The sequence below is a fragment of the Lepidochelys kempii genome, chromosome 17 (genome assembly GCF_965140285.1).
Source record: "Lepidochelys kempii isolate rLepKem1 chromosome 17, rLepKem1.hap1, whole genome shotgun sequence".
In the NCBI taxonomy this organism is placed as follows: domain Eukaryota; kingdom Metazoa; phylum Chordata; order Testudines; family Cheloniidae; genus Lepidochelys; species Lepidochelys kempii.
The window spans coordinates 10,832,005-10,855,972 of NC_136396.1; the positions used below are offsets into that span (position 1 = coordinate 10,832,005).

Genomic DNA, 23,968 nt, shown 5'->3' on the forward strand with positions numbered 1-23,968 from the left:
ACTAAAGCACAGAGGTGAAAAATAAGGCACACCTTTTTAACAATGGACATAATTAACCATTGGGACAACTTACCCAGGGAGGTGCTGGATTCTCCATCACTTGGAGTCTTTCATTCAAGACTGGATGGTTTTCTAAAAATATATGCCATAACTCACACAAGAAGAGAGAGGCTTGATACAGAAATTATTGGGTGAGGTTCTATGGCCTGTGTTATACAAAAGATCAGACTAGATTATCAGAATAAGAAGTTTTAAGGCCCAAAGGAACCAATCTATGAAATTACACCAGTTGAGGACACAGCTCACAATGGATGAGCATTCCCTTCTAACTTTAATATTTAAACCTCACAAGTTTTGCAGTAGTTATATCTTTCCTTCCTAATGAACTCCCCCTTGCACACACAAAATCAAAACTGGTTGTTTTTAGTCCAACACAGGAGAAATGGGTTTATTTCCCGTGCCCCCCACCTCAAATTTCAATTAACAGGATAATTTCCTTCTGTGGAAACAGTGAAAGTTTCTATTCATTTGATTTCAATAGTAAAAAACCCCCACACATACCAAACAACCCCTCTTCCCCCACCATTAAGAATTTTCGTTATTACACAGTAAAATACTTAAAACATTTTAAAAACAATACACTTTCCTTGATACAGATAATCCAGTAATATGTTAAATAGTCATCTGATTCTCAATTACTTACTTACTAGACCACGTAATTTTGACAACACATGAAAAGGTTAAAGGCTTACACAAGGAACGGAATCAGATTGACTTTTAAGAGGCTGACCCAGCAAGGCAACGAATGACCACAACTCCCACTGATACCAATCGGAGTGAGGGTACTTAGCATCGTACAGTTACCTTGCAGGGCTGGGCCTTCAGCTGAGATTTTCAAAGGAACCTAAGGGAGTTAGGTGCCAAATTCAGGCAACCTTTGAAAAATTCCAGCCTTCATGTCACTATGCCCCGGTGTAGCACTAATGGGTTTTGGGAGAGAGCTGGGTTCATCTTCAATCTTATTAAAAGAATGGCTGATATAGGATCTTTGGGAGAGCAGACAGAGAAGACGGATAAGGGATGAGTTACTCCAAAGAAACTAAAGATGAAGCACCAAGTTTGTGTGTGTTCGGATGTGGGGTTATGGTTTGGAACCTTCTCTACATAAGAGTTTATAGCAGTAGGAAATAAAAAAAACCCATTGTGCTTCTCATGTTCAAACCACTTCACCAAGATAAAATTACATAACCCTCAAAGAACTCATATGTGGTAGGCATTTACCCCCATTTTATAGATGGGGAAATGGAGGCTCAGAGAAGTGCAGCAACTTGCACAGCTTGCCTGGTCCTTAGGCTACACCTCTGTAACAACAGATACTATCTAAAACAGTATTTTCTTAAGAGTACTTAAAATGTCACATTACGAAAACACTGCCAGATTCACCATTGGTGCAACGACTTCTGCTTAGTAAAGTGATAGGTTTGGCCCACTCTTATGGTCCGCTCCATTCTGACTGGTTAACCCTGTGAATTGAGTGCACACACATTTTCACATCAGTAAGGTGGAACCTCCTTCCGGGAGGACAGGGTTGTCTTCATTTACTCTTCTTTGGTCCACTTCTCTGTTCAGGCCCTTCTGCCCTTTTCCTTCTCCAATCACAGATCTCTGAGTAGCTACATGATTGGCATTTCCATGCTTCCTCAATTTCCACTCCCTGTACCTCCCTTCGTCCTTTCCAGTAAGCAAGGTAGTACTGTGCTCTCTCTCTCACCTTTTCTTCTTCAAACTGAACCACCTCTGTCCCGAGCAGGGTGTTACTTTCCTGGTGGCTGTATTCGATTTTCAAACAGTCAATGCTGGGGATGTCGGAGAGCGTCATGTTTAGATACATCAGCTCCAGGAGGTCGCCAAAGCAGGTTACCGTGAAGCCTACTTTCTGAGCGTGTTCCCTAATGTGCGATCCCAGTGGCTGCTCCGGCCTCAGATGGATGTGACTGGTGATAACATCTGGTTTCAGTTGTCCTTGCACCATGGCATCAAAAATGTATTTATACAGACAGACCTGAAATGGGGGAAGATAATAAGCAACCCACTATAGCAAAATGCGTTATAGAATGCGACAAGCTGGGTTGTACTCCCCTAGGCTATGTCTACACTTACAGCTAGGGGTGGGACTCCCAGCTTGCATAGACATACTCCATTTTCACTCACCTGAACTAGCATGCTAAAAACAGTAGGGCAACACCGGCAGCCATGGCACAGGTTAGTCGCCATGAGTACATACCCTCCAGGTTCAGAGGGGTTTGTACTCCGAGCGGCAGGCCAAATCTGCTGCTGTCCACGCTCCACTAATTAAAGCTCAGATGAGAGCAAGCGTGAGTATGTCTGCACGAGCTGGGAATCCGCCCCCTCTCTCAGAGGGTAGGCATAGCCTCAGACTTCACTGGAAACTCCAGCCCTAAATCATCAGGCTACTCAGTGCAATACTTCCTTGAAAGCAGAGTGTATTATACATAGAAATGCCCCTCTCCGTAAGGGTATATGTCAGCTCCAAATAAATGAATCGCCCAGGAAAATGTGGAGGAGCTAGTAATAGAAGTTATTTGCATGTACATTTTTAGGTGTAAATAAAGTGTGTTCAAAATTGAGGCGCGAGTCTGATAGAATGAGTCTTAATCAGCTGAACTTTAAAAGGTGGGGTTTTCACAGCTGCCCGAATTCTAAATGGGAAGCAGGCAGCCAAATAAATCCTTTAGGCAGCTTTGATGATACTCAGCTGAAAGCAGATCTCAAATTACATGAATAGGGTGCACTTGTAGTTAAAATAAAAACTTAATGTTGCACAACCAATCCAAGTGCTGTGGGATTTGATGGCAATAGTCTAGTAGGTGATGTATGTCTCTGCAAGTCAGCATTGAACCAATGATCTGGGGGGGCCATGGATTGCTGGAGTTCTATCTTTTGCATGAGATGCTAAACCAGTGTCCTGAAAACCTGTCTTTGAAGATCCTAGGGCACTTTTCCCAAGAGAAGGGTTGTTAACGCTGATGCCTGGTCTGAATTCCAGTTTGGGTTGTTACACTCCACCTACATGGAGTTCCCCTTCTAGTTTCAACTAAATACTTCTTGTCCTAAACAGCTGTGTAAAATGGTGGCTGGCTCTCAAACAACTGTTCTCTTTCATTCCAGAGATGGTTGCAATTCACATATAAATTGTACAATAATCTGTAGAGTGTTTTTGGTGTAAGAGGGACAATATAAATACAAAAAGTCATTATATTACAGTACTTCTTTAGGAACCCATCAGTTGCTTGTTTTCTGAGCAAATATTTGTCACTGGATAGGCCCTTCTATGGATTTGAACATATTTTACCCACCTGGAAATAATCTTTCTTTTTCTGTGCTCTAGAAGGCATAAAAGGTAGGCCTCGGGTTTTTAGCTCTCTCAGCTCCAGCTCTCCCTTGGCACTATAGCACAGCTCATCAATAATTCCCATTAGGAAGACATCTTCTATTATTCCAAAGACTGGAAGCTCCCGCACGCAACCACCTGGAATACAAAATAGGATACCCATACATTTTATGAGGCTCGCTGGCTTTTGATTGAAGATTTAAGTAACACTGCAGACTTCTTGGAATTGTACTACATTTTTTTTTAAGATGCATTTTAAGAATTTGCATTTAGACACCTGATTAAGAGAATGCTTGCATGCCTCCCCAAGGAGTTTCAGTTTTAATAATCTAAGGTGGTTATTAGAAATTCAGGCAAGGGAATTTAAAATACATATTTTTGTCCTGACAGTCTCTAAATGTTATCCTTTCAAGCTAGCACAAAGATCACAACAAATTTTTATATATAAACTCTCTCTCTCTCACACACACACAGAGTAAAACAAAGATAAAAAAAGTATGACAATACCTTTTGCCTGCCTACATACCTGCTTGTAGAACTGGAATCACAGAAAGAAGATTCAGTATTTTTATCGCCCACGAATCTTCCTTGCTGGTTGTATGTACTTTCACTACATCATGAACTTCTAGTTCTGGTTTCAAAAGAGATAAAACAATAATTATTTTTTATCACAGTCCTGCCTCGAGGCTGCAAATCATCTCTGGGTCCCATTGTGCAAGGCACCATGAAGCATGGTAAAAGAGCTTCAGTGTAAATAAACAAGATAGACAACAGGTGGGAAGGGAATCAGGTACAGAGATGAGTACCCAAGGGTACTCAACAGATCAGTTGGAGAGCCAGGAATAGAAGAACCCCCGTCTCCTGACCCCCAGTCCAGTGCCCTCTCTGTGAAAATAATCACCAATTTTAGAAAACGATACAAAATTAGGCCTCTTTCCTCAACCCTGGTGCAATATATCAATCCACTGAGGATTACAAGGAACACTTTCTTTTTTCCAGGGACACCCGTAAATTATAGTCCAGAAGTGGGCATAGTAGGATAGTTAATGCAGTGTCTGTTATACTGCTCTTTAATGCAAGTATATGCTTTTGGGTGACTCTTATGAAGCTAGAAGGTGAAACTCAGCTTACTGTTATACCTTTGCATCCTTGCTGACATCAATAGATTTGTACAGGTGTAGCTGTGGGCAGAATTTGACCCAGCACATTACAAGTAAATTAATTTGTTCACAAACATATTAAAGCTTTCCAAAATATTTGCAGAAAACATAATGAAACAACGCACTGTATAATAAACTACACAGAAGAGGCTGGGGAGAAAGAAAACAAAATGGAAGTTTTTACTGCAACATCCTGGTAGTTTTACCTCTTGCTAGATGTATGCTCTTCCCTGTGTTTAATAACACGACTGTCTCTGGTGCCTGCTGCTGAGGGAGCTCCCTCCCATAAACCATTTGCTGTTCGCACCAACTCTGAGTGGACAGATCAGTCACGCAAAGGTAGTTCAGGTCATATTTTTCCAGGGGAGTCTGTGCTCTCTTTCTTTTCATCTTCCCGGATTCCAGAGGCAGGTCGCTTGAGGAGTTTGGCTGTCCAGAGTGTCTATAATGAAATACATTAATTGTTTCCCCCCGTCTAGAGTACTTTAAAAATACAACTGTTTTGCAGTTTGCACAGTAAGTTTCTCCGGCAAAGCCACTACACAAAGATGAAATAGTAAATTGATGAGCGATGTCAGTCTCTCTTTAAAGTCTGTGCCAAGTTAGGGACACACTAGTATAGTTCCTACTGTCCTCTGTGAAAACCCCAGTAAGGAGCAGTCGTTTATTTTCAGTGAGCATGAGCCAGATTAGGGCAAGTTTGGACCTGTCTCACACCCTCCCATGCGGATGTCCAGCTCAGCCCCGGAGCAAAAGGAAAGTCTCCCTGAGTTAGGAATCTAGATGCTGGGAGCAGGGAACAATTGCTCGGATGGAGATTTGATCTTCAGGACTCCTTGGGGAGGCTACAAGCCTTGGCTCCCCCCCAGCCCTGTTTAAGGCAGGGGGCCAGTTCGCTGCCCCCTGCCTTCGGGAGCGAAGGGGGTACAGGACCCTACCCTGCTTTGGCAAGCACCCAGGATGCAGCCCAATTTGGGGGCTGCTTCCCAGAGGCCTGGGGGGGATGTGCAGCTCTTCTAGGAGCAGCCAAAGAAGCCCTCCGGGGGTTACCGGGGAAGAGCCATAGCAAGCTGGAGTTGGGATGCAGCATGGGGGTGGGGGCGAGCTCCGGGAGCTGCCGCCCCCCTAGGCTTTGGAGGTGAGGGGGGGCGGTTTACAGGCGAACCCCGAAGCTGGGGAGAGTCGGGCAGCGCCTACCCCGGCTGCAGCGCGTCGTCCCCCGCCTCCTCCAGCAGCCGCAGCAGCTCGGAGTCGCTGAGCTCGCCAGGCTCGGAGCCCTGCCCCGCCATGGACGCTTGAATCGCAGCCCGTGCTCCGCCTCCCCCTGCGCGCTGGGGCGAGCACGGCTCGGAGGAGGGGCAGGGGGCTGGTCTCCACCCGGGTCCCTTCCCTCCAGCTCCAGCCCCCTCCCACGGTGTTCTCCTTCCTCCTCCCCTTCTCTAGTCCCATGCCCTAGGACCCCGCACAGCAGAGACTGCAGAAATGCGCATGAATAAGGACCAGTAATGGAGACACGGGGTCAGCCCCCAAGCCGCCTGAGAAGGCCAGCCCCAGCAGAGGCATTATGCATTGTGAAAAGGAGGACGTGTGGCACCTTAGAGACTAACCTTAAAGACTTGAGCATAAGCTTTCAGTGAGCTACAGCTCACTTCATGGGATGCATAAAGTGGAAAATACAGTGAGGATATTTATATACACACAGACCATGAAAAAGTGGGTGTTTATCATACACATTGTAAGGAGAGGTTTCAGAGTAACAGCCGTGTTAGTCTGTATTCGCAAAAAGAAAAGGAGGACTTGTGGCACCTTAGAGACTAACCAATTTATTAGAGCATAAGCTTTCGTGAGCTACAGCTCACTTCCTTGATATGCATCTGAGGAAGTGAGCTGTAGCTCAGGAAAGCTTATGCTCTAATAAATTGGTTAGTCTCTAAGGTGCCACAAGTACTCCTTTTCTTATTGTAAGGAGAGTGATCACTTAAGATGAGCTATTACCAGCAGGAGAGTGGTGTGGGGGGAGAGAAAACCTTTTGAAGTGATAATCAAGGTAGACCATTTCCAGGAGTTAACAAGAACGTCTGAGGAATGGTGTGTGTGTGTGTGGGGGGGGGGGGGGTGGCGAGGAATAAACAAGGGGAAATAGTTTTACTTTATATAATGACTCAACCGCTCCCAGTCTCTATTCAAGCCTAAGTTAACTGTATCCAATTTGCAAATTAATTCCAATTCAGCAGTCTCTCCTTGGAGTCTGTTTTCAAAGTTTTTTTGTTGAAGAATAGTCACTTTTAGATCAGAAATCGAGTGGCCAGACAGATTGAAGTGTTCTCCGACTGGTTTATGAATGTTATAATTCTTGATGTCTGATTTGTGTCCATTTATTCTTTTACGTAGAGACTGTCCAGTTTGCCCAATGTACATGGCGGAGGGGCATTGCTGGCACATGATGGCATATATCACATTGCAGGTGAATGAGCCTCTGATAGTGTGACTGATGGTGTGGCTATCAGAGGCTCATTAATTATAACATTCAAAAACCAGTTGGAGAACACTTCAACCTCCCTGGTCACTCTATTTCAGACCTAAAAGTCACAAGTCTCCCCAAAAAAACACCCTCAAAAACAGACTCCAACGAGAGAGACTGCTGAATTGGAATTAATTTGCAAATCAGATACAATTAACTTAGGCTTGAATAGAGACTGGGAGCAGTTGACTCCTTATACAAAGTAAAACTATTTCCCCTTGTTTATTCCTCCCCTCCCTCCCCCCCCCCCCCCCCACTGTTCCTCAGAGGTTCTTGTTAACTTCTGGAAATGTGCTGGAAATGGCCCACCTTGATTATCACTTCAAAAGTTTCTCTCTCTCCCCACCCCACTCTCCTGCTGGTAATGGCTCATCTTAAGTGATCACTCTCCTTACAATGTGTATGATAAACACCCATTTTTTCATCGTCTGTGTGTATATAAATCTCCTCACTGTATTTTCCACTTTATGCATCCAATGAAGTGAGCGGTAGCTCACGAAAGCTTATGCTCAAATAAATTGGTTAGTCTCTAAGGTGCCACAAGTACTCCTTTTCTTTTTGCGAATACAGACTAACATGGCTGCTACTCTGAAACCTGTCATTATGCATTGTATTCGCCCCCACCCCCCAGCAGAGGTTTCTGGCTCTTTTACTCTTCGCTTTCAGCTTGTCCAGCCAATATCAGGGAATGGAAAGGCAGGGTATCCTACCAGGTCCCAGGCTGTATTTGATATTAAACTGATATCCCCCATTTAGCAAATCCTGATTCGGCCTTCCTCAGGCAGCCTCGCCAACTCTCCTGAATTTACTGCGATCCTGGCAGTATGGGGTGTCTTTTGTAAAGCCCCAGCTCCTGGATTCACGGCCCTGCAAATCTGCAGGTATCCACTTTATATCCACAGACCCATTTTGGGGGAATTGCGGATACAAAATTTTTATCCGTGCAGGGCCCTAGTCATGTGAATACACGAGAGTTTCATAGAATCATAGAATATCAGGGTTGGAAGGGACCTCAGGAGGTCATCTAGTCCAACCCCCTCCTCAAAGCAGGGCCAATCCCCAACTCATCTCTCATTAAAAAAAAAAAGCTTCTAGCAGAAAAAAAAAAAGCTTGAAAATGTGATCCAAGTGCATCCTCAAGGCTCAGAAAGCAGAAGTCAAAACAATATATACAGGGTTCAACTCATTTGTTTTAAAAACTCATGCTTTTGTAAGCCAATCTCATGATATTTTGTAGCCTGACATGATGTTTGACAACATTCTAATAGCGTGTGATTTTTATGGGGCACGCACCTTTCCAGTGCTTTGTTCCTGTCCTTGGGTGTAAATCAACATTTTCTCAGCACAGCTCTGAGAATAGGAAGTGTTACTTTAGGTGTTCTTCACTGCTGGTTATGCTAGGGCTGTCAGGTTAAAGCAGGAGCTACTGTCTGCATGAGTCTCAAGGGTAGCAGTGTCGTGACACAGCAAAACCAGATAAAGATGTGTCAGGTGAAAGGTTTATCCAAAGGGAGGCTGTGTCTACGGAATTAGTGGGTGAGTCAGTCACACGCAGGTGTCTCTGGCTCAATGCTGGAAACCTGACAGAGCTGACAAGCTGAATGTATTTGTTCAAAGTCATGCTGGAAAGAATACGATTAGGCTAAGCTTTTAAAAGCCTTGACCCCCAGCTCACATCAACACAGAGACAAGTTTCACACCTCCCTTCTTGTTCCGCTGTCTCCTTGCCTCTACTGCAGGTAAGTAATGCCATTTCTTCACATGACAGAGCCTTACATATGACTCCTTCAGACTTCACTTCTGTTTTCTAAGCTCTTCCTGCACGGATGTTATAACCTATTCACTGTATCTGCGGCTGAGGACTGAAGCTGGGTTATTAAAAATGGATTTAAAATGTATTCCTCCCCCCCACATAATTTTCCATGTCTGTTGCAACAATAGGAGAATGTCTTCAAAGGCAAAGGAGGAGCATGGCAGCTGTACAGACAGGGATGCCTGACAGCACTTTCTCCTAGACCTTGTCTGACAAGCGTTCTTTAATCTTTACCAAATGCTATACTCTTCTGCCTTTCCAGATCCATTGGCTGTCAACATTCACATGAGAAACTTAAGTCTCTCTAAACTAAGTTAGATTGAGTTGGTTATGCTAGAGGAGAAAGTATTATCTTCTGTCTACTAATTCTAACCATAAAAGAACATCCTGGGGGAAAGTTATGAGATATAATGGGTACCTGGCAGAATCTGGTTGCTACATTGCAATAGACCACGTGCTGACTCGAAATAAGTTACGCAAAATTACTCCAGACAAGTTACGGAATGACCATTGAGCATGTCTGACCCTGACACTATTGTTTGCCTAAAGGAATGGTAAACAAGAAGCAAAGTGTGCCAGCCCCTCATTGCTAAGCACCGTTCTAAATAGATGGTCAAACAGTCTTCTCATCAGCTCTTCAAAGCAAGCCTGAGGTGTGCTTTATCAAAGACAGGCTAGATGCAGATAGTGTTAGTCTAATGAAATCCCAGATTTTTAAGGCCAGAAGGGACCACTGTGATCACTGAGTCTGACCTGCAGTATAACACAGGCTATAAAAGCTCACCCAGTAATCTTTACCGTAAGCCATAATTCTGATTGGGTTAGAGTATCCCTTTTAGAAAGGCATCCAGGACAGGTCTACACTACAAACCTACATCAGTATAACTATGTGGCTCAGGGGTCTGAGCGATGCAGTTGTACTGACCTAAGCCCCATTGTAGCTAGCGCCCGGTTGACGGGAGAACTTCTCCTGTTGACATAGCTACCACCACTTCTCACGGAGGGGGATTAACTATGCTGATGGGAGAAGCTCTCCTGTCAGTGTAGTAGCATCTTCACTAAGCTTTTTAAGAGTAGACCTGCCCCCCCAGTATTGATTGAAAGACTTCAAGTGATGGAGAATCCACCACACCTCTTGGACAGTTGTTCCAATGGTTAATTACCTTCGCTGGTGAAAAAAATTGAATCTTATTTCTTATTGGAATTTATCTAGCTTCAGCTTTTTACCATTGGACCTCATTCTGATTTTTACTGCTAGATCAAAGAACCATTACTATCAAACATCTCTTCTTCATGTAGGTACTTGTAGATTGTGATCAAGTCACCTCTTAACCCTTCTCTTGCATAAACTAAATTGACTGAGCTTCTTAGGTCTCCGACAGCAGTGCCCATGACAGGTAATAGAAAGTTTTGAGGAGGTAGGATATGATAAAGTATTACTCTTCTGTCAGAGAAGAGTTAATGTTGGCAGAACGAACAAGGATACAAGCTGGGAAGGATTATGCCTTTATTCAGGCTCTCCAATATAGGCACCATACCAGCTTCTCTTCATGAAAACCTCACTCTGTTAAAAGCCTGTTGGTTATTTAAATCCACTTTCCTGGGAGAACTCCACAAAGGGAATCATCTCAAGGTTATACAAAACAATGGGAGAGGGCTCATACAAAAGGTCTTAGAGATCTCTCTTTCTGGCAGAGATCTGGATGTAGTTTTTTCCCTACCCACAAATTAAAACTGAGTGTGGCAATAAATGTTTAGTGCTCTTAAACTTGGCAAGGGAGATGCTGATTAATGTTACCAGGTGCACGTATATAATACAAGCTAGAATGATTTTATGTCTCTAGATACCTTTCCTTTTTTATTGGAAAGAGTACGGAGGCTTAGGCTGTACATCACGCACATGGTACAACGCTCCCTTGACCAGGGACTTTTTACAGCTTGGCATGGACACTAACATCTGTGTACTGTGGGCTTCTACCCAGCTATTTCTCGGATGGGCTACTACTGAGACTTGGGCAATAGCCCACTGCTGCAAGTGTCCCTATTAATATCACTCTAGGCCAGAAAGAGTTTAATGTAACAGATGTATCATTCATTATAAAGGAATGGCCACCTTATGGGAACATGGAATTCCCTGAAAAAATCTTCTTTTTTACACTGTGACAAGAATAAAAAGTGAGCAAACCAGATTGCTGTTACACAGAGAAAGTAATACCCAAACATCATAATATGTGACCATTGTAAAGTTAATCCAGAGGCAATAATGCTGCAGTGACAGTTAGCTTTTGATCTTCGGTCTACAGTTTTATATCCCACAGCACTGCATTTCCTGAAAATGTAGGACATGCTGGTCTTTTTTCAGGCTACAAATCCACTGCATCTATTTAGTCACTTACAGCACGAAACCACAGAAACCCATATTCACTAAAATTGTTGGCTGAAATTCTTAGAGAGATTCAATACCCAGTTCCTATTAATTTTAAAAAGAATTGTGTATCCAAATCTCCTCACCAGCTTTGAAAATCCCAGCCCTGTTGGGCATTTTGAGGCACTTAAAAAGTGAATTGGGGGAGACCAGTCACCCAGGCACAGGAACATAACAGGGATCACCCAATAATAAACGGCTGTAATGTGATGTCAGTACACATTGCACCACCTATGTTTGGGGACATCTGGGGGCATGTCACTAAAGCATCAACAAATGATTTCCAGTGCCTAACACCATTCCTATTACTGCTTCTTGAAAAGGGCTGAAGAACAAAGTGATATTTTCAGGGTTAACTAAAGGCCCTTGCATCAAAATAGCTGACTTTTCCAAGGATTTTGGGGTTAGCCTTATGATTAAAGGTACTTGCCCCATGGTGTACACTGTTAACACGGCAGGAGTGCCTGACCTTTACTGAACCAAGGGTTACATCAGAAATGTTCCAGAGCCTTGAATTTGCATTAAAAGGAGCAGAATGTATTTTTCTTCTCTTTTAATAGGGAACTACAGCCAGAAGGGTGAGAGGTCTCAGCATGCAATGCTCCATCTTGATCTGAGGAACAGGTGTGCTGGGAAGGGTTGCCTCTCAGTAATAAAGACAAGGTCACACCTGGGTCCAACTGTAAAATACTTATGTGCTTTCTTTGCACGATGCTTTGGCAACTGTTCTATGACCATCCCCAGCATTCGGGAAAATAGCAGCCAGGGTGAATACAGACACACAAAAGTTTCAGACTAACAAGTTCCAAAAGGGAAAACAAAATCCTTCTACAGCAGAAGCAGTTTCTCAAGGTATTCATCTTAACAGCAGGAAGAAAAGACCTGAAGTGTCAACACCTCCATTATAGAAATTATTAGACCATTTATCTCTGTAAACCTACTGAAAAGGTTACACTGGCCACCTGTCTGCACGTTTATTTAAGAAACTGCCTCACAGGAAGAAATATAGAGACAAAGCAGAGCTGTCTCTCACACACGCACACAAACACACACACAATGTTTAGTAAGTACCATGGAGTCAGGTTTTGTCAAGAGGGAGGCTACTCAGTGATTCTATTCACCGGATAACCATCCAGCTCAGACTCAGACATTTTACGCTTCCAGAAACATCTAGCCCCAGACCCTCAAATGTATTTAGGAACCTAAATATCTTTGAGGATCCGGGCTCTAGTTCACACGGGGCATTCTCAGAGGCTGAATAAGTATTTGCACCATCACATGATACCTATCCTTAGAACACCCCCACACCCCCTCAGATTTGTTCTCTGGGTCAAATGCAGAGAGTCAGCACAGGGCCTATGCACTACTTAATTCCCCATTAAACCATTTTGAGGGGTATGTAGAGTTATGCAGGCTCCTACACAAAGCTGAAATCCCCTCCAGGCCCCAATCCAGTTTTCTCTGGCATCCTACTCAAGGCTCAATTAATCCGTCAGTGGGTCCTAGGCCCCATACATTTATGGGCCCCTACTGTCTCATGAACAACAACAAATTGCCGCACAGCTCGCTCACCACACCAGGCTAGCTATGCTGTGGTTCTGCTGGACTGGCTGCTCGTCCTGCTGCTTCGTGGGGTGCTGTTCATCATGGCAGAGGGCTAACTGGGCCAAATTTGAGTGAGTGATGTTGGGTAGGAGCTGTCTTTTTGTTATTGGTCTGTAGCACATCTAGCACAGTCAGCCCCTGTCCTCTTACTGGGGTTCCTAAATGCCAGCCTAATAAGCAGCACTTAATTATGCAATATTTGTGATGTCACCCGTTTTCCTTTTGGAGCAGGCACCTCCCATTTGGTTCCTTCGCCAGCACTCAAACAATTCAATTCTATGGCGAAATCTTAAATCCCATGACTTTTGAGAGGATTTGAAACACTCAGAAACCTGCTGCTCCTGTACCAGAGATCCCTGCTGAGTCTTACTTTGGAGTTTAACAAAAGTGGTAGTGGCTTGGTTCCATTGGCTTACACTTGCTCCGAGTTTGGAATGCAAGCACCTTTGGTACCTTCTCTTATTTATGCTGTAATCATTCCCCAACTGAACACTGATGTCTACATTATTCGGATTTGCAGTGTCAGCATTTCCATTTGATGGGATTTGTGAGCTAGCATAGGTTTACTGATTCCCCAATTTTTTGCCATTGTCAATATGTGTGAATGAAAATTAAATATGGTTGGCTATTTTAAAACGGTTTAATATTATCTTCAGAGCTTATCAGACTTGGCATAACAGTGTAATACATCTATTAGGGAAGTAGACAAGACTATCTTTCTTTTTAATGAAAAACTAGGTGTACCAGATAATCATTTTGGGTTTTCATGATTAAAAATCTCAAGCATAATTTATCAAGTAACTTGGTAGCTACCGTAAGAAAATATAATGAATAAAATCCAAGCACCTCTTCTAAGTTACTGGTACAGATCTTGATTACAGTAATTTTTATGTACTATTGGATAAAGTGGTGTGTTTTAGGAATTAGGTAATGGGTAATGCAGTATAGACACAAACTATTGTAGCAGCCTGCTATGCATTTAGTTTAATAGAAACAGTCAAACACTCAGGACCTTTCTCCAGGAAAATACTTGGTACGACACAGATAAGAAAAATAAGTATCCATATCCAATTACTTTAATTATAACCCTGTGATTTCATTTAATAAGAGGCTTAGAAGTTTATGGCTAGATTTATACTTCCATTAGGTTTTTGATAATAATGGATATTTACTTCTCTCATCCATTAAATATCGTCCCAAAAGCTGTTGAAAATTATGGAAAACAGTGAATGAAATTGATAGGCTCTCTTTGCAAAATTAGAACTTTTGTGCACATGTGAGTGTCTTAAACATACAGCTTTACATGCTGGAGAGCAACTGAAAATACAAATCTGCCAGTTTCAGCAGCGGCGTGGTGCCTCAAAAAAAAAAAAAAGGTTTCAAATTTTATCATCCACAGCTTCTCTTCAAATACAAAGACTTCCTATTTTGTTCACCAGATGGCACTGATGAAACAGAAATAAAAATACAGTACTATCCTCTCAGATCTCTTTCATTGGACAGGACACTCTTGCTTCTGCAAAACCTATCAGAGTTTATCCTCACCTTGAAAACTGATAATAATTCCCAACCACGTGGAGGGCCACATTTAATCTAACTGAGGAGTAATTTACTCGACAAGCAGTCCCACTGATTTCAATGGGATTATATGAGGAGTAAGATACTAGTTTGAGTATATGTGACAGAATCTGATTTGACTGCAGGCTGTATTTTAAGACTTCCATGGTCCACCATTTGCATACTCTTGTCCTAGGATCAGAATTATTGGATGAGATTTACTGAACTAAGGGTGATTACAATCAACTGTGTAGCTGAGATTCAGAAAAAAAACCTGATGTTCCAACCTATGTCCACAGAGCTGTAGAGCAAAACCCAAAGACACTACTGGAAATTCTCTTATACTTTCTTAAAAAAATACATCTGGACTCTAGGGGGCAGATCCTCAACTGGTGTCATTTGCCACAGCTCCACAAGTTCAAGATAAGACACAAGCAAACATGACTGTACTTCATTGGTACTTCCTGATAAGTTAGCATCAGCAGGAGTGTGAGTAATGATTTGATGCCTCTCCTGCCAAGCATCAATTACATTATTATTTAGGTAGTGTTTAGGTATTATTTAGGTAGTGCCTCTCTTCCCCCCCCCCCATTTGTATTTAAAGCTACTTTGGAGGGTTTTAAAGCTTGCGTGGGAGGGTAGGAAGGCTATAAGCGGGGAAACCCTCTCTCCGACATGTTCCTGCTACTTGCATGCCTGAGGATATGAGACAGGGAGGAAGGTGATCAGAAGGAGAAGAAGAAACTGTCAAAATGTACTCAAACTTGCATTTTTTGTCTCCAATTTTTTGGCATTTCTCTGGCTACATCCAAGCTAGATATTGTGCATTTTATTTTATACGGTATTGTAACCTTGGGCGAAGAGCACAGACCAGCAATGGCTGTCTGGCGTTATCAAGCTACTCTCTGAGCACTGTGCAGGGAGCTTTTCCTTTTTCATATTGCCTGGAGGGAATCTCCAAAGTTAGTACATATCATCTTTAACCAGCAATGAGGAAAGAAAAATACATACTTTTTTGGTAGCTGTTGTGAAGGCTAGGTGCACGGGTCACAGAGGGTACAGATTATATAGCTGTATACCACAGCTCAAGCTGCATTGATGGCAAAGTTATGTATTGTGAACAAAAACAATAATATGTTTTTCCATTGCTTCAGGGAAATTCCCTACCCTGTCTCTGGCAATTTTGGGAATAGATATGTTCCTGGGCAATGTCAAATAATTTTTCACAGCTTTCTAGATTTTTAAGGACCAGAAGAGACCATTATGTTCATCTAGTCTGACCTCCTGCAGAACACAGACCATAGAATGACCCAGTGATTCCGGCATTAAGCTGCAAAACTTGTGGCTGATCTGTTTTAGAAAGACATCCAGCCTTAATTTAAAGATCCCAAGTGACAGCAAGTTAAGCCATCCCAATGGTTAATTACCCTCAGCAGTAACAACTTGCATCTTATTTCCAGTTCTTCTTTGAACAAATAAAAAGTTTATTTTTCCATAGAGCTCTGTGGAAATTGGATACATACATCTTGAGTGAATATTCTGATGGAACCCTTCTGTGGAGCTGATGAATGTACCAAATATAGTACTCTCTCGAGAGCCTCTATGCTGCACATAAATTTCATTTCACTATCGTGCCACCAAAATTGCATATCTACTAACACAAAAGGCCTGATTCTAATTTAAACTAAAAATAGCATAAAGGGGTCTTCAAGTAGACATAAATTACACTGACACCTATTTAAGGCCCTTTTACACTGCCAGAGGGATGGAGCACGAACGTAAATGGGAATCAAGTTTTTTAATCCATGTTTCAAATAGAGCTATATTCTACACATCAAAGCTCAATACCAGTTCTGGCCATTTTTATTAGGAACCACAGAGTGGCAGCATTGCCTTGAGTGAGAAAGAGCATTCTCCTTGATCATATATAATTGCTTCATACTTGATGATTAAAAATAAAAATCCAATTCATATGAACGAATGCAGATGAGGCCATAGAAATTAAAAATAATATATTTTTATCTTAGAAGCTCAGAGTTGGGAGATTCAGGTGGAATGGCCAAGTGTCTATTTGCAACCTCAGAGATAGCAAAAGGCACCTCAGAAGTCACAGCCAATAAGTGTGTCCTTGAAAATCCAACTGGACAACTGGATTGCTAGAATCACTTTCCTAATGTCTATCAAGATGCACTGCAAAAATAAACAACATCGGATCTTTGTTTTCCTGGTGTCAGTAAAGTTCCCCTTAGAAGGGATTATGTTTATCTACTACATTTTAACAAAGTGTAACATTTCAAAGAACTTTTGCCCTTATCAGAGGAAGCAAACGTGTGAATTTTGCTTGAAAGCTTTCCAACTTTATGTTGTTTGAGAGAATGGGACCACATATACCAGTCAACTTGAGTTAATTGATTTCCAGAGTTCTTTGAGGAATAAAAGGCTAATGGACTGAACTTTTGCTCATTTAAAAAAGTCTTTTACATCACTGTAGCTTCATTCTCTTCAATGTTGTTACTCCTGATTTACATTGGTGCAAGTGAATGGGAATCGGGTGCTAAACCTTATCTATCTAGGCTGTAAAAGTGATTCAGCTTACAGGAATGCAAAAATGTAGCCCACTGGCCTGAAGTGGAGCTATGCCAATTTACACTGGCTGAGGATCTGGCCCATAAAATGTAAATTAAGATTAGTGACTTTTTCCCTTGATCTGGATACAGGACTTCTAAATCTCTTTCACTAGATGATGTTTGTAAGAAATTCAAATCAGAGAGACAGCCCCTCAGCTACTAGCCTAGCTCCATTGACTTTGGTGGAGTCAATGGAATGATGCGGATTTACACCAGTTGAGGATCTGGCTGAGAGTTCAAGAATTTAGGAGAATTACTAGGATGGGAAAAATTGCTCATGGCCAAACTTTCAAATTTTTAGGTGCCTCTGTTGTCCGATGCCCAATGTGAGAATTCCTAGGGCCTGATTTTCAGAGCTTCTGCAGTGCCAACTGAAGTCAACAGGAGTTGTGATATCTCAGAACCTCTGAAATCTAGTCCCGAAGGCCCTTACTTCAGTGGCACCAGGTGACTTTACCCCCTTCATGAGAAGAATTTCTAGGGGGAACGGAGCTGCCATAGTGCCCATGGAGTCACTGGGGGAAAGGAGGTATGGCTGGAGCACCTCTGTGGTCTGTTTGTATACAGCTGCTGGAAGAGGCTTTTAGGGTTCTGTGACTTACTGTGTATAATAAACATCTAGCTTAAAAATAGCCTTTTTCCAAAATATATATATTTTTTAATCTTGCTATATGAAAAAACAAACACAAATAAAACCCCATCCTTCAGTTTGCTTCCATCTGCAGTGGATGGATCTCCATAGCTGGAATCCTCTACATTACCTAGTTTGAGAGACAGCTGAAGGTCTGTGTTGCTCATGCTATGATGATAGGGACCCAAAGAATAACTGGATATCTAAGAATTGGGATAAGTATCAGGACAACAGGATAGATGGACTGCTGGTTGAGTCTGCAAGCCACAATTTCTAAAAATGTATTAGTAGACATGGCTGTAACATCTACAGTGTCCTAAGCAACAAGGCTATGTTCTTAAAGAAGTTTTCAGAGCTTTCTCCTCTGCATTTGCCTTCATCAGCTATGTTAATAAAAATTATGCCAGTTAACTGAGAGGAGCCCTTTGAAGTTTCCACCATATGGCAAAAAATTGAGACATTTGTATGAACTTTGATTTTCTAAACAGTTTGATCTTGAGCATAATCCTACAAGAGGCTCAGCAAAAATGAAGGGTGATTGGGGAAAACAGTCATATCATAAGAACAGATTTAGGGGACATATTTCCTGCAGAAACTGGGGACCTCTTTGTGAACATCCTGATTGCTGCATAATTAATGTTCGAGTTGGACTGTGACAGAAGAAATGCTTTGCCAGCGATGAGACCTTTATGCGAACTTCATAGTCATGTTCAGTCAATGCACATATATTTGTACTGAGTGCTAAAGACAAATGGGTCTTTACTGAAGGTTTTCTTTGCAACCGTAATAACGAGAATTTTTTTTTTTTAAACAAAAGCTGAGATTCTGGAGAACAAAATGTCAGAGAGGGACTGGCGCAGCATATGGGCATGTACTGGCTGTTTCTGAGCCTTGCCTAAGTCTGCAGTCCATCTGTGACTCTCTTTAGGAAGTCTTGGACCCTTTATGGGCCTGCAGATTAAGATGGCGCAAATAGGACATGAGGCGAATTGGTATCTCTCTCTTTCAACAGCAAGTCTGTTCATATATTAAAATATTAGAAACACAACCAAAGTGTTATGTTGAAACAAAACCTATTTCTATAACTAAGGAAATTCTCATAGCAAATACTTTGTTAATAGAAGAATAGAAATGTAGGGCTGGAAGGGAGATCATCTAAGTTAAGGTGTGGAATTTAAAGATAAGAAAGTCAGGAAATCCTCATTCCACTGAATTCTACAACTCACCCATTGTAGGTAAATACAACAATAAGGCCATTCATTACCTTATCATTAGGGAAAATTGTATGGCTTGCTTACTTGCTGGAGGTTTCTCCTTTCCTTTGTACAGAACAACCACCGGTGGAGAGCCAGAGATGTAAAAATGCCTCCTATTCTGGTGCACGAAACTTTTGTGAGGGAGGCAGTGTAACTTTTCTGTCCTAATGAGAAAGTTTCTTTGATTATTCCCCCAATACCTGATCTGCTCTTTTGTATGTGGCCTGCTCTAGGGTTTCCCCAGGGAAACCCGAGTATACAACATGCTAAGGAAGCCCGCAAAAGCATGGAATTTAGGGCTCCCATGCAAAAAGTGTACTGGAGAAGTCTTGGAAGCTGTATCAGTGGTTTCAGTTCACTGATCACTGAAAGGTAAGGAGAGGAGATCATTAATTACGTACTTCCAATGAAGTACAACAAAGATTTTGATTTGGTTCAAGAGCTGATTTAAGGTTTTGCCAGTTCCTATATTCTCAGAGTCGGTATTCTTTTCCCTAACTGCAATTCTGTCCCTAATTGTAATTCATCTCTCCAGGGGAAAGTCAAGTTTGGAGAGGAATAGCGCTAGACAAATCTTTCTATCCCACGTATATAGTAGTGATTGTAACTACGTGATAAATTGCTGGACTGTGTGATAAATCGCACTGCCACTTTATACTCTGTCCACTAATCCATCACCCCTTTGGCTTTTTCTTACTTTCCACAATCACTCAGCAGCTTCAAATAACATTTTCCTGGGAGTGCTTGTGTATGTGGGGTCGGAAGGGGGGGGGGTGGAAGGGGGGGAGGGGAGCGGGGAAAGGGAGGGATCACCCTAATTAACCCGCTACAACATATTTCCTTCTTTTGCCCAATTGTAGCATTTCCCCTCCAAAATGATGTTTTAGTGAGTCTTTGGGATATAGAAATGGTCATTCTGTATCAGACCAGTGGCCCACCTTATCAGATATTCTACATGTGACAGGGGAAATTGCCATATGCTTTAAGTGTTTATTCAGTCCTCATTAAAGTGACAGGTTTAAGATTTGCTGTTTTATGGCTCTGCAGAGCTAGAAATGGGAGTGACCCACTGGAAAGAAAAGATTCCCATCTTCTCCTCTGACCCAATGACACTTTCAGCTGCTCTTGGACAGACCCAAAATACCAAAGACTAATTTTATGATATCTTTATGTTGAGAAAACAATGTTATTTTCAGAGCCATTTCAAAGGCATTCCTTTTAATTTATTGCTTCCTCTGAGCCCTGAACCATTGTACTCATGGTTCAGGAAAGCCTGGTTTTACAGGTGGAGGGATACAAAGGATAAGTCTGTGAACATTTCTAAAACACAGTAAATCTTTTCTAAAAAATTAACCTTGCCACTCAAGCCTCTCTCTTAATTCTCCTGCACTGTGCATCTGTATCCAGATGATCTAAGTGACAGGCCCGACTAGAAAACTTCTGTGTCTGATTTGGGTCTGAATCTCAATATTCAGAGCTGGTTGAAATTTTAATTTAAAATTTTTTAAAATATACAGAATGATTGTAATTAAAATGTTTGGACATTTTTCTTCATTTTTCTATGCTGTTAGTTGACTTTTTCAAAAATTTGAATGTCAAATTCCTGGGGTGGGCGGGGGGGAAATGGGGATTTTGTTTACATTGTTTTCAGGAAAAACTCCCCTCCCTCCCTTTTTGGTCCTCTCTGAACTCTACTAAACTTCCACAGAGTTTGGAGTGGGATGGGATAGTCTTGGATCCAAGGTCTGTCCTTCTGTCTCAGTTCAATTGAATGTCTCCTAAAGGGTCTTTATTTATAAGACCTAAATGTGACAGGACTAAGACACACAGTTACTACAAATTAACACATAAAGGAAAAAGAAAAGGAGTACTTGTGGCACCTTAGAGACTAACCAATTTATTTGAGCATGAGCATGCTCAAATAAATTGGTTAGTCTCTAAGGTGCCACAAGTACTCCTTTTCTTTTTGCGAATACAGACTAACACGGCTGTTCCTCTGAAACCTGTCACATAAAGGAACTGATTCTGTACCTCTGCAGGCAATGGGAGCTTTGCCATTGATATCAATAGGCAAAGGACCAAGCCCAGAGAGATTAGGCTTTCAAATACCATCTTGCTTCTGAAGAAAAGCATCCCAATGCCCAACCCTACTGACAGACAGAATTAATGTTTTTTTCTTGCAGAGGTAAAATCTAGCTTGTTTTCCATTTCTACACATGGAGAAGTGTATTGATTTTTCTTCACTTCTGATTGTTCACATTACTGGTTTGCTTCTAAATAATTGACACAGAGATCATTCATTTTACTGCACTAACATATTTTATTGTTTTGTTTTCACAGCTATACATCATATCGATCACATTTTACAAACTGCAGGCTCTGCATGGGAAAAAATTATTCTTCCACATTTTCTCCCAATTATTTCAATGCTTGCCTTTCAGTTTCCTCACTGGGAAACCTAAGACAAGTTTCAAACAAATCTCTAAGCGAAGACCAGAAAACGTCAATGAGAGGAAACGAACACTGACAAATCTATAGAACTGAAAGCAGCGTTTAGTACTGACAGAGGTACTAGAAATTCTCAATTAGATTTTGCCACAGTAGAGATACTAAACAAGGGACAAGTAGGTCATAAAGATGAAAATGAGGCAGCTTTGAACCCAGGTTAGATACAAGCCAAGAAAACTTCTAGGCATCAGATTGGAACTTTAAAACAGCCAAAGCAGCCCCTGAAGAATCCACCCCACGTTTTAAACTCCTTCTGTGGACCAACTGTAAACCAGTGGGCTACCTGACCAGCCCAAGACAGAACCAATGCCATGCTTGAGTCCATTTCAGGCCCTTGCCTTTGAGCAGAATTTATTGTTCAAACACACACACACACAAACAACAGGCTGCAGTTCTCAGAGGCTTTTCCCTTGCCTCCATCAGTACCAGAAAGAGGACACACCCTTCCCTTAAATATTCTGCTGGGTCCTCCTACTTAACCTCTCACACCAAGCAACATGCATTCAGTACAGCTTGCTAGCTCTTTAAGTTAGAAGGAGAAATTATTCTTATTATTTATTCGTGCTAAAGTCCTCAAGCAGGATCAGGATCCCATTGTGCTAAGCACCATACAAACACATAGTAAGATCCAGTGCTTGCCCTGAACACTTTAGAATCTAAATCGACAAGACAGACAGTATTATTATCCCTATTTTGCACTGGAGGAACTCAGGTCGAGAGAGATTTACTCAAGGTCACACAGGAAACTTGTAGAGCTCGGGCTTGATCCCGAATCTCCTGAGCCCCAGTCCAGTGCTAAACCATGAGATCAGCTTTAAGGAGTTCCTCGTGCACTGGGGTGAATTTCATCCTTTAGGTGTAAGTGGCCACAACTCCCCTGATGTCTTGTGAAACCAGGACATTTGCCGGGGAAACCATTAACTTACCTAAGCCCATTGGAAACTGGGCCTAGCATGTGCTGAACTCCTCGTCAACTTTAGGGAACCTCTGAATACACCAGAGGGCTCAATTTTCTGTTTTTAATTAGACCTGGATTTCATTGCAAATATTTCACATCGCTCTAATTTGAAGCAAACGGCTGAACACTAATTCTCATCTCAGTTAATGCAAATGGGAGAAAAGGAATCGGGACTATCACTGGTAGGGCTGCCCCCCCCCCCACACACACACAAAAAAAGGGAAAACTCAGTGAAAATGTTTAGAAAAAAATGTTTCCTTGTTTTTTATTTAATACTTTGAACATTTTTGACCAGTGGTAATCACTAGTAAGGCTAGAATGGCTGCCATGTTTCACCCCCAGAATAACAGGCACTTTTATGTATGAGCTTGTACAGTAGTTCTTAAAATTGTTGAGAGGCTTATGAAAGGAAGATAGAACACTTCACATCCAAGGCTTTTTTCACCCTGGGTTAGTCTGTTACCAATGACTCCAGAATAGGAGCCGACAGCCTTGTCTCGTTGCTTTGTGTTTCACGGACGTTGATCCTCAAACAGCTGAGATGCAGCTTAGGGTCTGTGTTTCTCAGAATACATTTGTGCATTGCACAAATATTAATTAATTCGGACAACTTACCCTTGAGGAATAGGTAAGTAAGTAGTAGTATTCCCATTTCCCAGATGGGGAAGTGTGATACATAGGTCTCACGTATGCAAACCTGTCCTGCATGGAATTTCCATTGAAGTCAATGGGAGTTTGCACGTATGAAATGTTTTTGCCCAGAAAGCTTAAAGTGACTTGTCCACTCAGTGAGGGGAATGATTCAGGAATAGAAGCTCCTGATTTCCCTCGTCTTCCTTCTTTCAAGCCAGCAGATTCTTTCAAACAGAAGAAATGTTGTTTCTTCTTTATAACATCTCATTTTCATGTGTTCCTCTCTCTCTGTTTGATTTATCCACCTGATGTCTATAGCCTTACACTGAGGCTATAAGATCTTTGGGGCAAGGCCTGTTTCTTTGTTATATGTATGTACAGCACCCAATACAATGGGACCCTGAGTGCTGCTACTCCTACTCCCTCTAATAAATAATAAATCATGGGGAGTGTACCTTGCCCTTCTCAGCTCTCCTACTAGATGTGGCTCAAAGGTGAGGAAACAAGATCCAGAATCATATTTCCTCCATTGTAAGCAACATGGAGGTGAACTTCAGCTGCGGCTACGCGTATCTTATGAGAACCTGGCTCCACTTTTTCAGGAAAGGCAGCAGCAGCTTGGCATACAGACTATATTTAAATATCTGCAGATTAGCAGCAGCGATGACCAGGAAAATAAACTGCTGCTGATTCATTGTGTTATACAAAATTGATTCCCGCCTTAGGCGTAGCTCTGAGCTACAAGATATTTTTACAAGATTTAAAATGTGAAAGTGTCAGCTTCCGAGGCAATTGCGAAAGGCATAAAAGGCAAAACAATCCTTGCCTGAGAGCTTATCATCAGTCTGGACTGAAAAGTATG

General features: G+C 42.0%; 1 protein-coding gene across 2 annotated transcripts in view; it reads right to left on the reverse strand.

Moving 5' to 3' along the window:
* Positions 1–349: 349 nt before the first annotated feature.
* The window catches only part of EXO5 (exonuclease 5), a 282,419-nt gene continuing 258,800 nt past the window's right edge, over positions 350–23,968 (reverse strand). The window contains exons 1-5 of one of the 2 annotated variants that reach the window (XM_073315287.2): positions 5,770–5,883; positions 4,779–5,014; positions 3,939–4,043; positions 3,378–3,550; positions 350–2,062 (exon numbers count right to left, since the gene is read on the reverse strand). In XM_073315287.2, coding sequence (XP_073171388.1) covers positions 1,595–2,062; positions 3,378–3,550; positions 3,939–4,043; positions 4,779–5,014; positions 5,770–5,861 — 1,074 coding nt within the window. In that variant the 5' untranslated portion in view covers positions 5,862–5,883 and the 3' untranslated portion in view covers positions 350–1,594. Of the gene's footprint in view, positions 2,063–3,377; positions 3,551–3,938; positions 4,044–4,778; positions 5,015–5,769; positions 5,884–23,968 lie in introns of those variants that run through there. The other variant, XM_073315288.2, reaches the window with a different exon arrangement.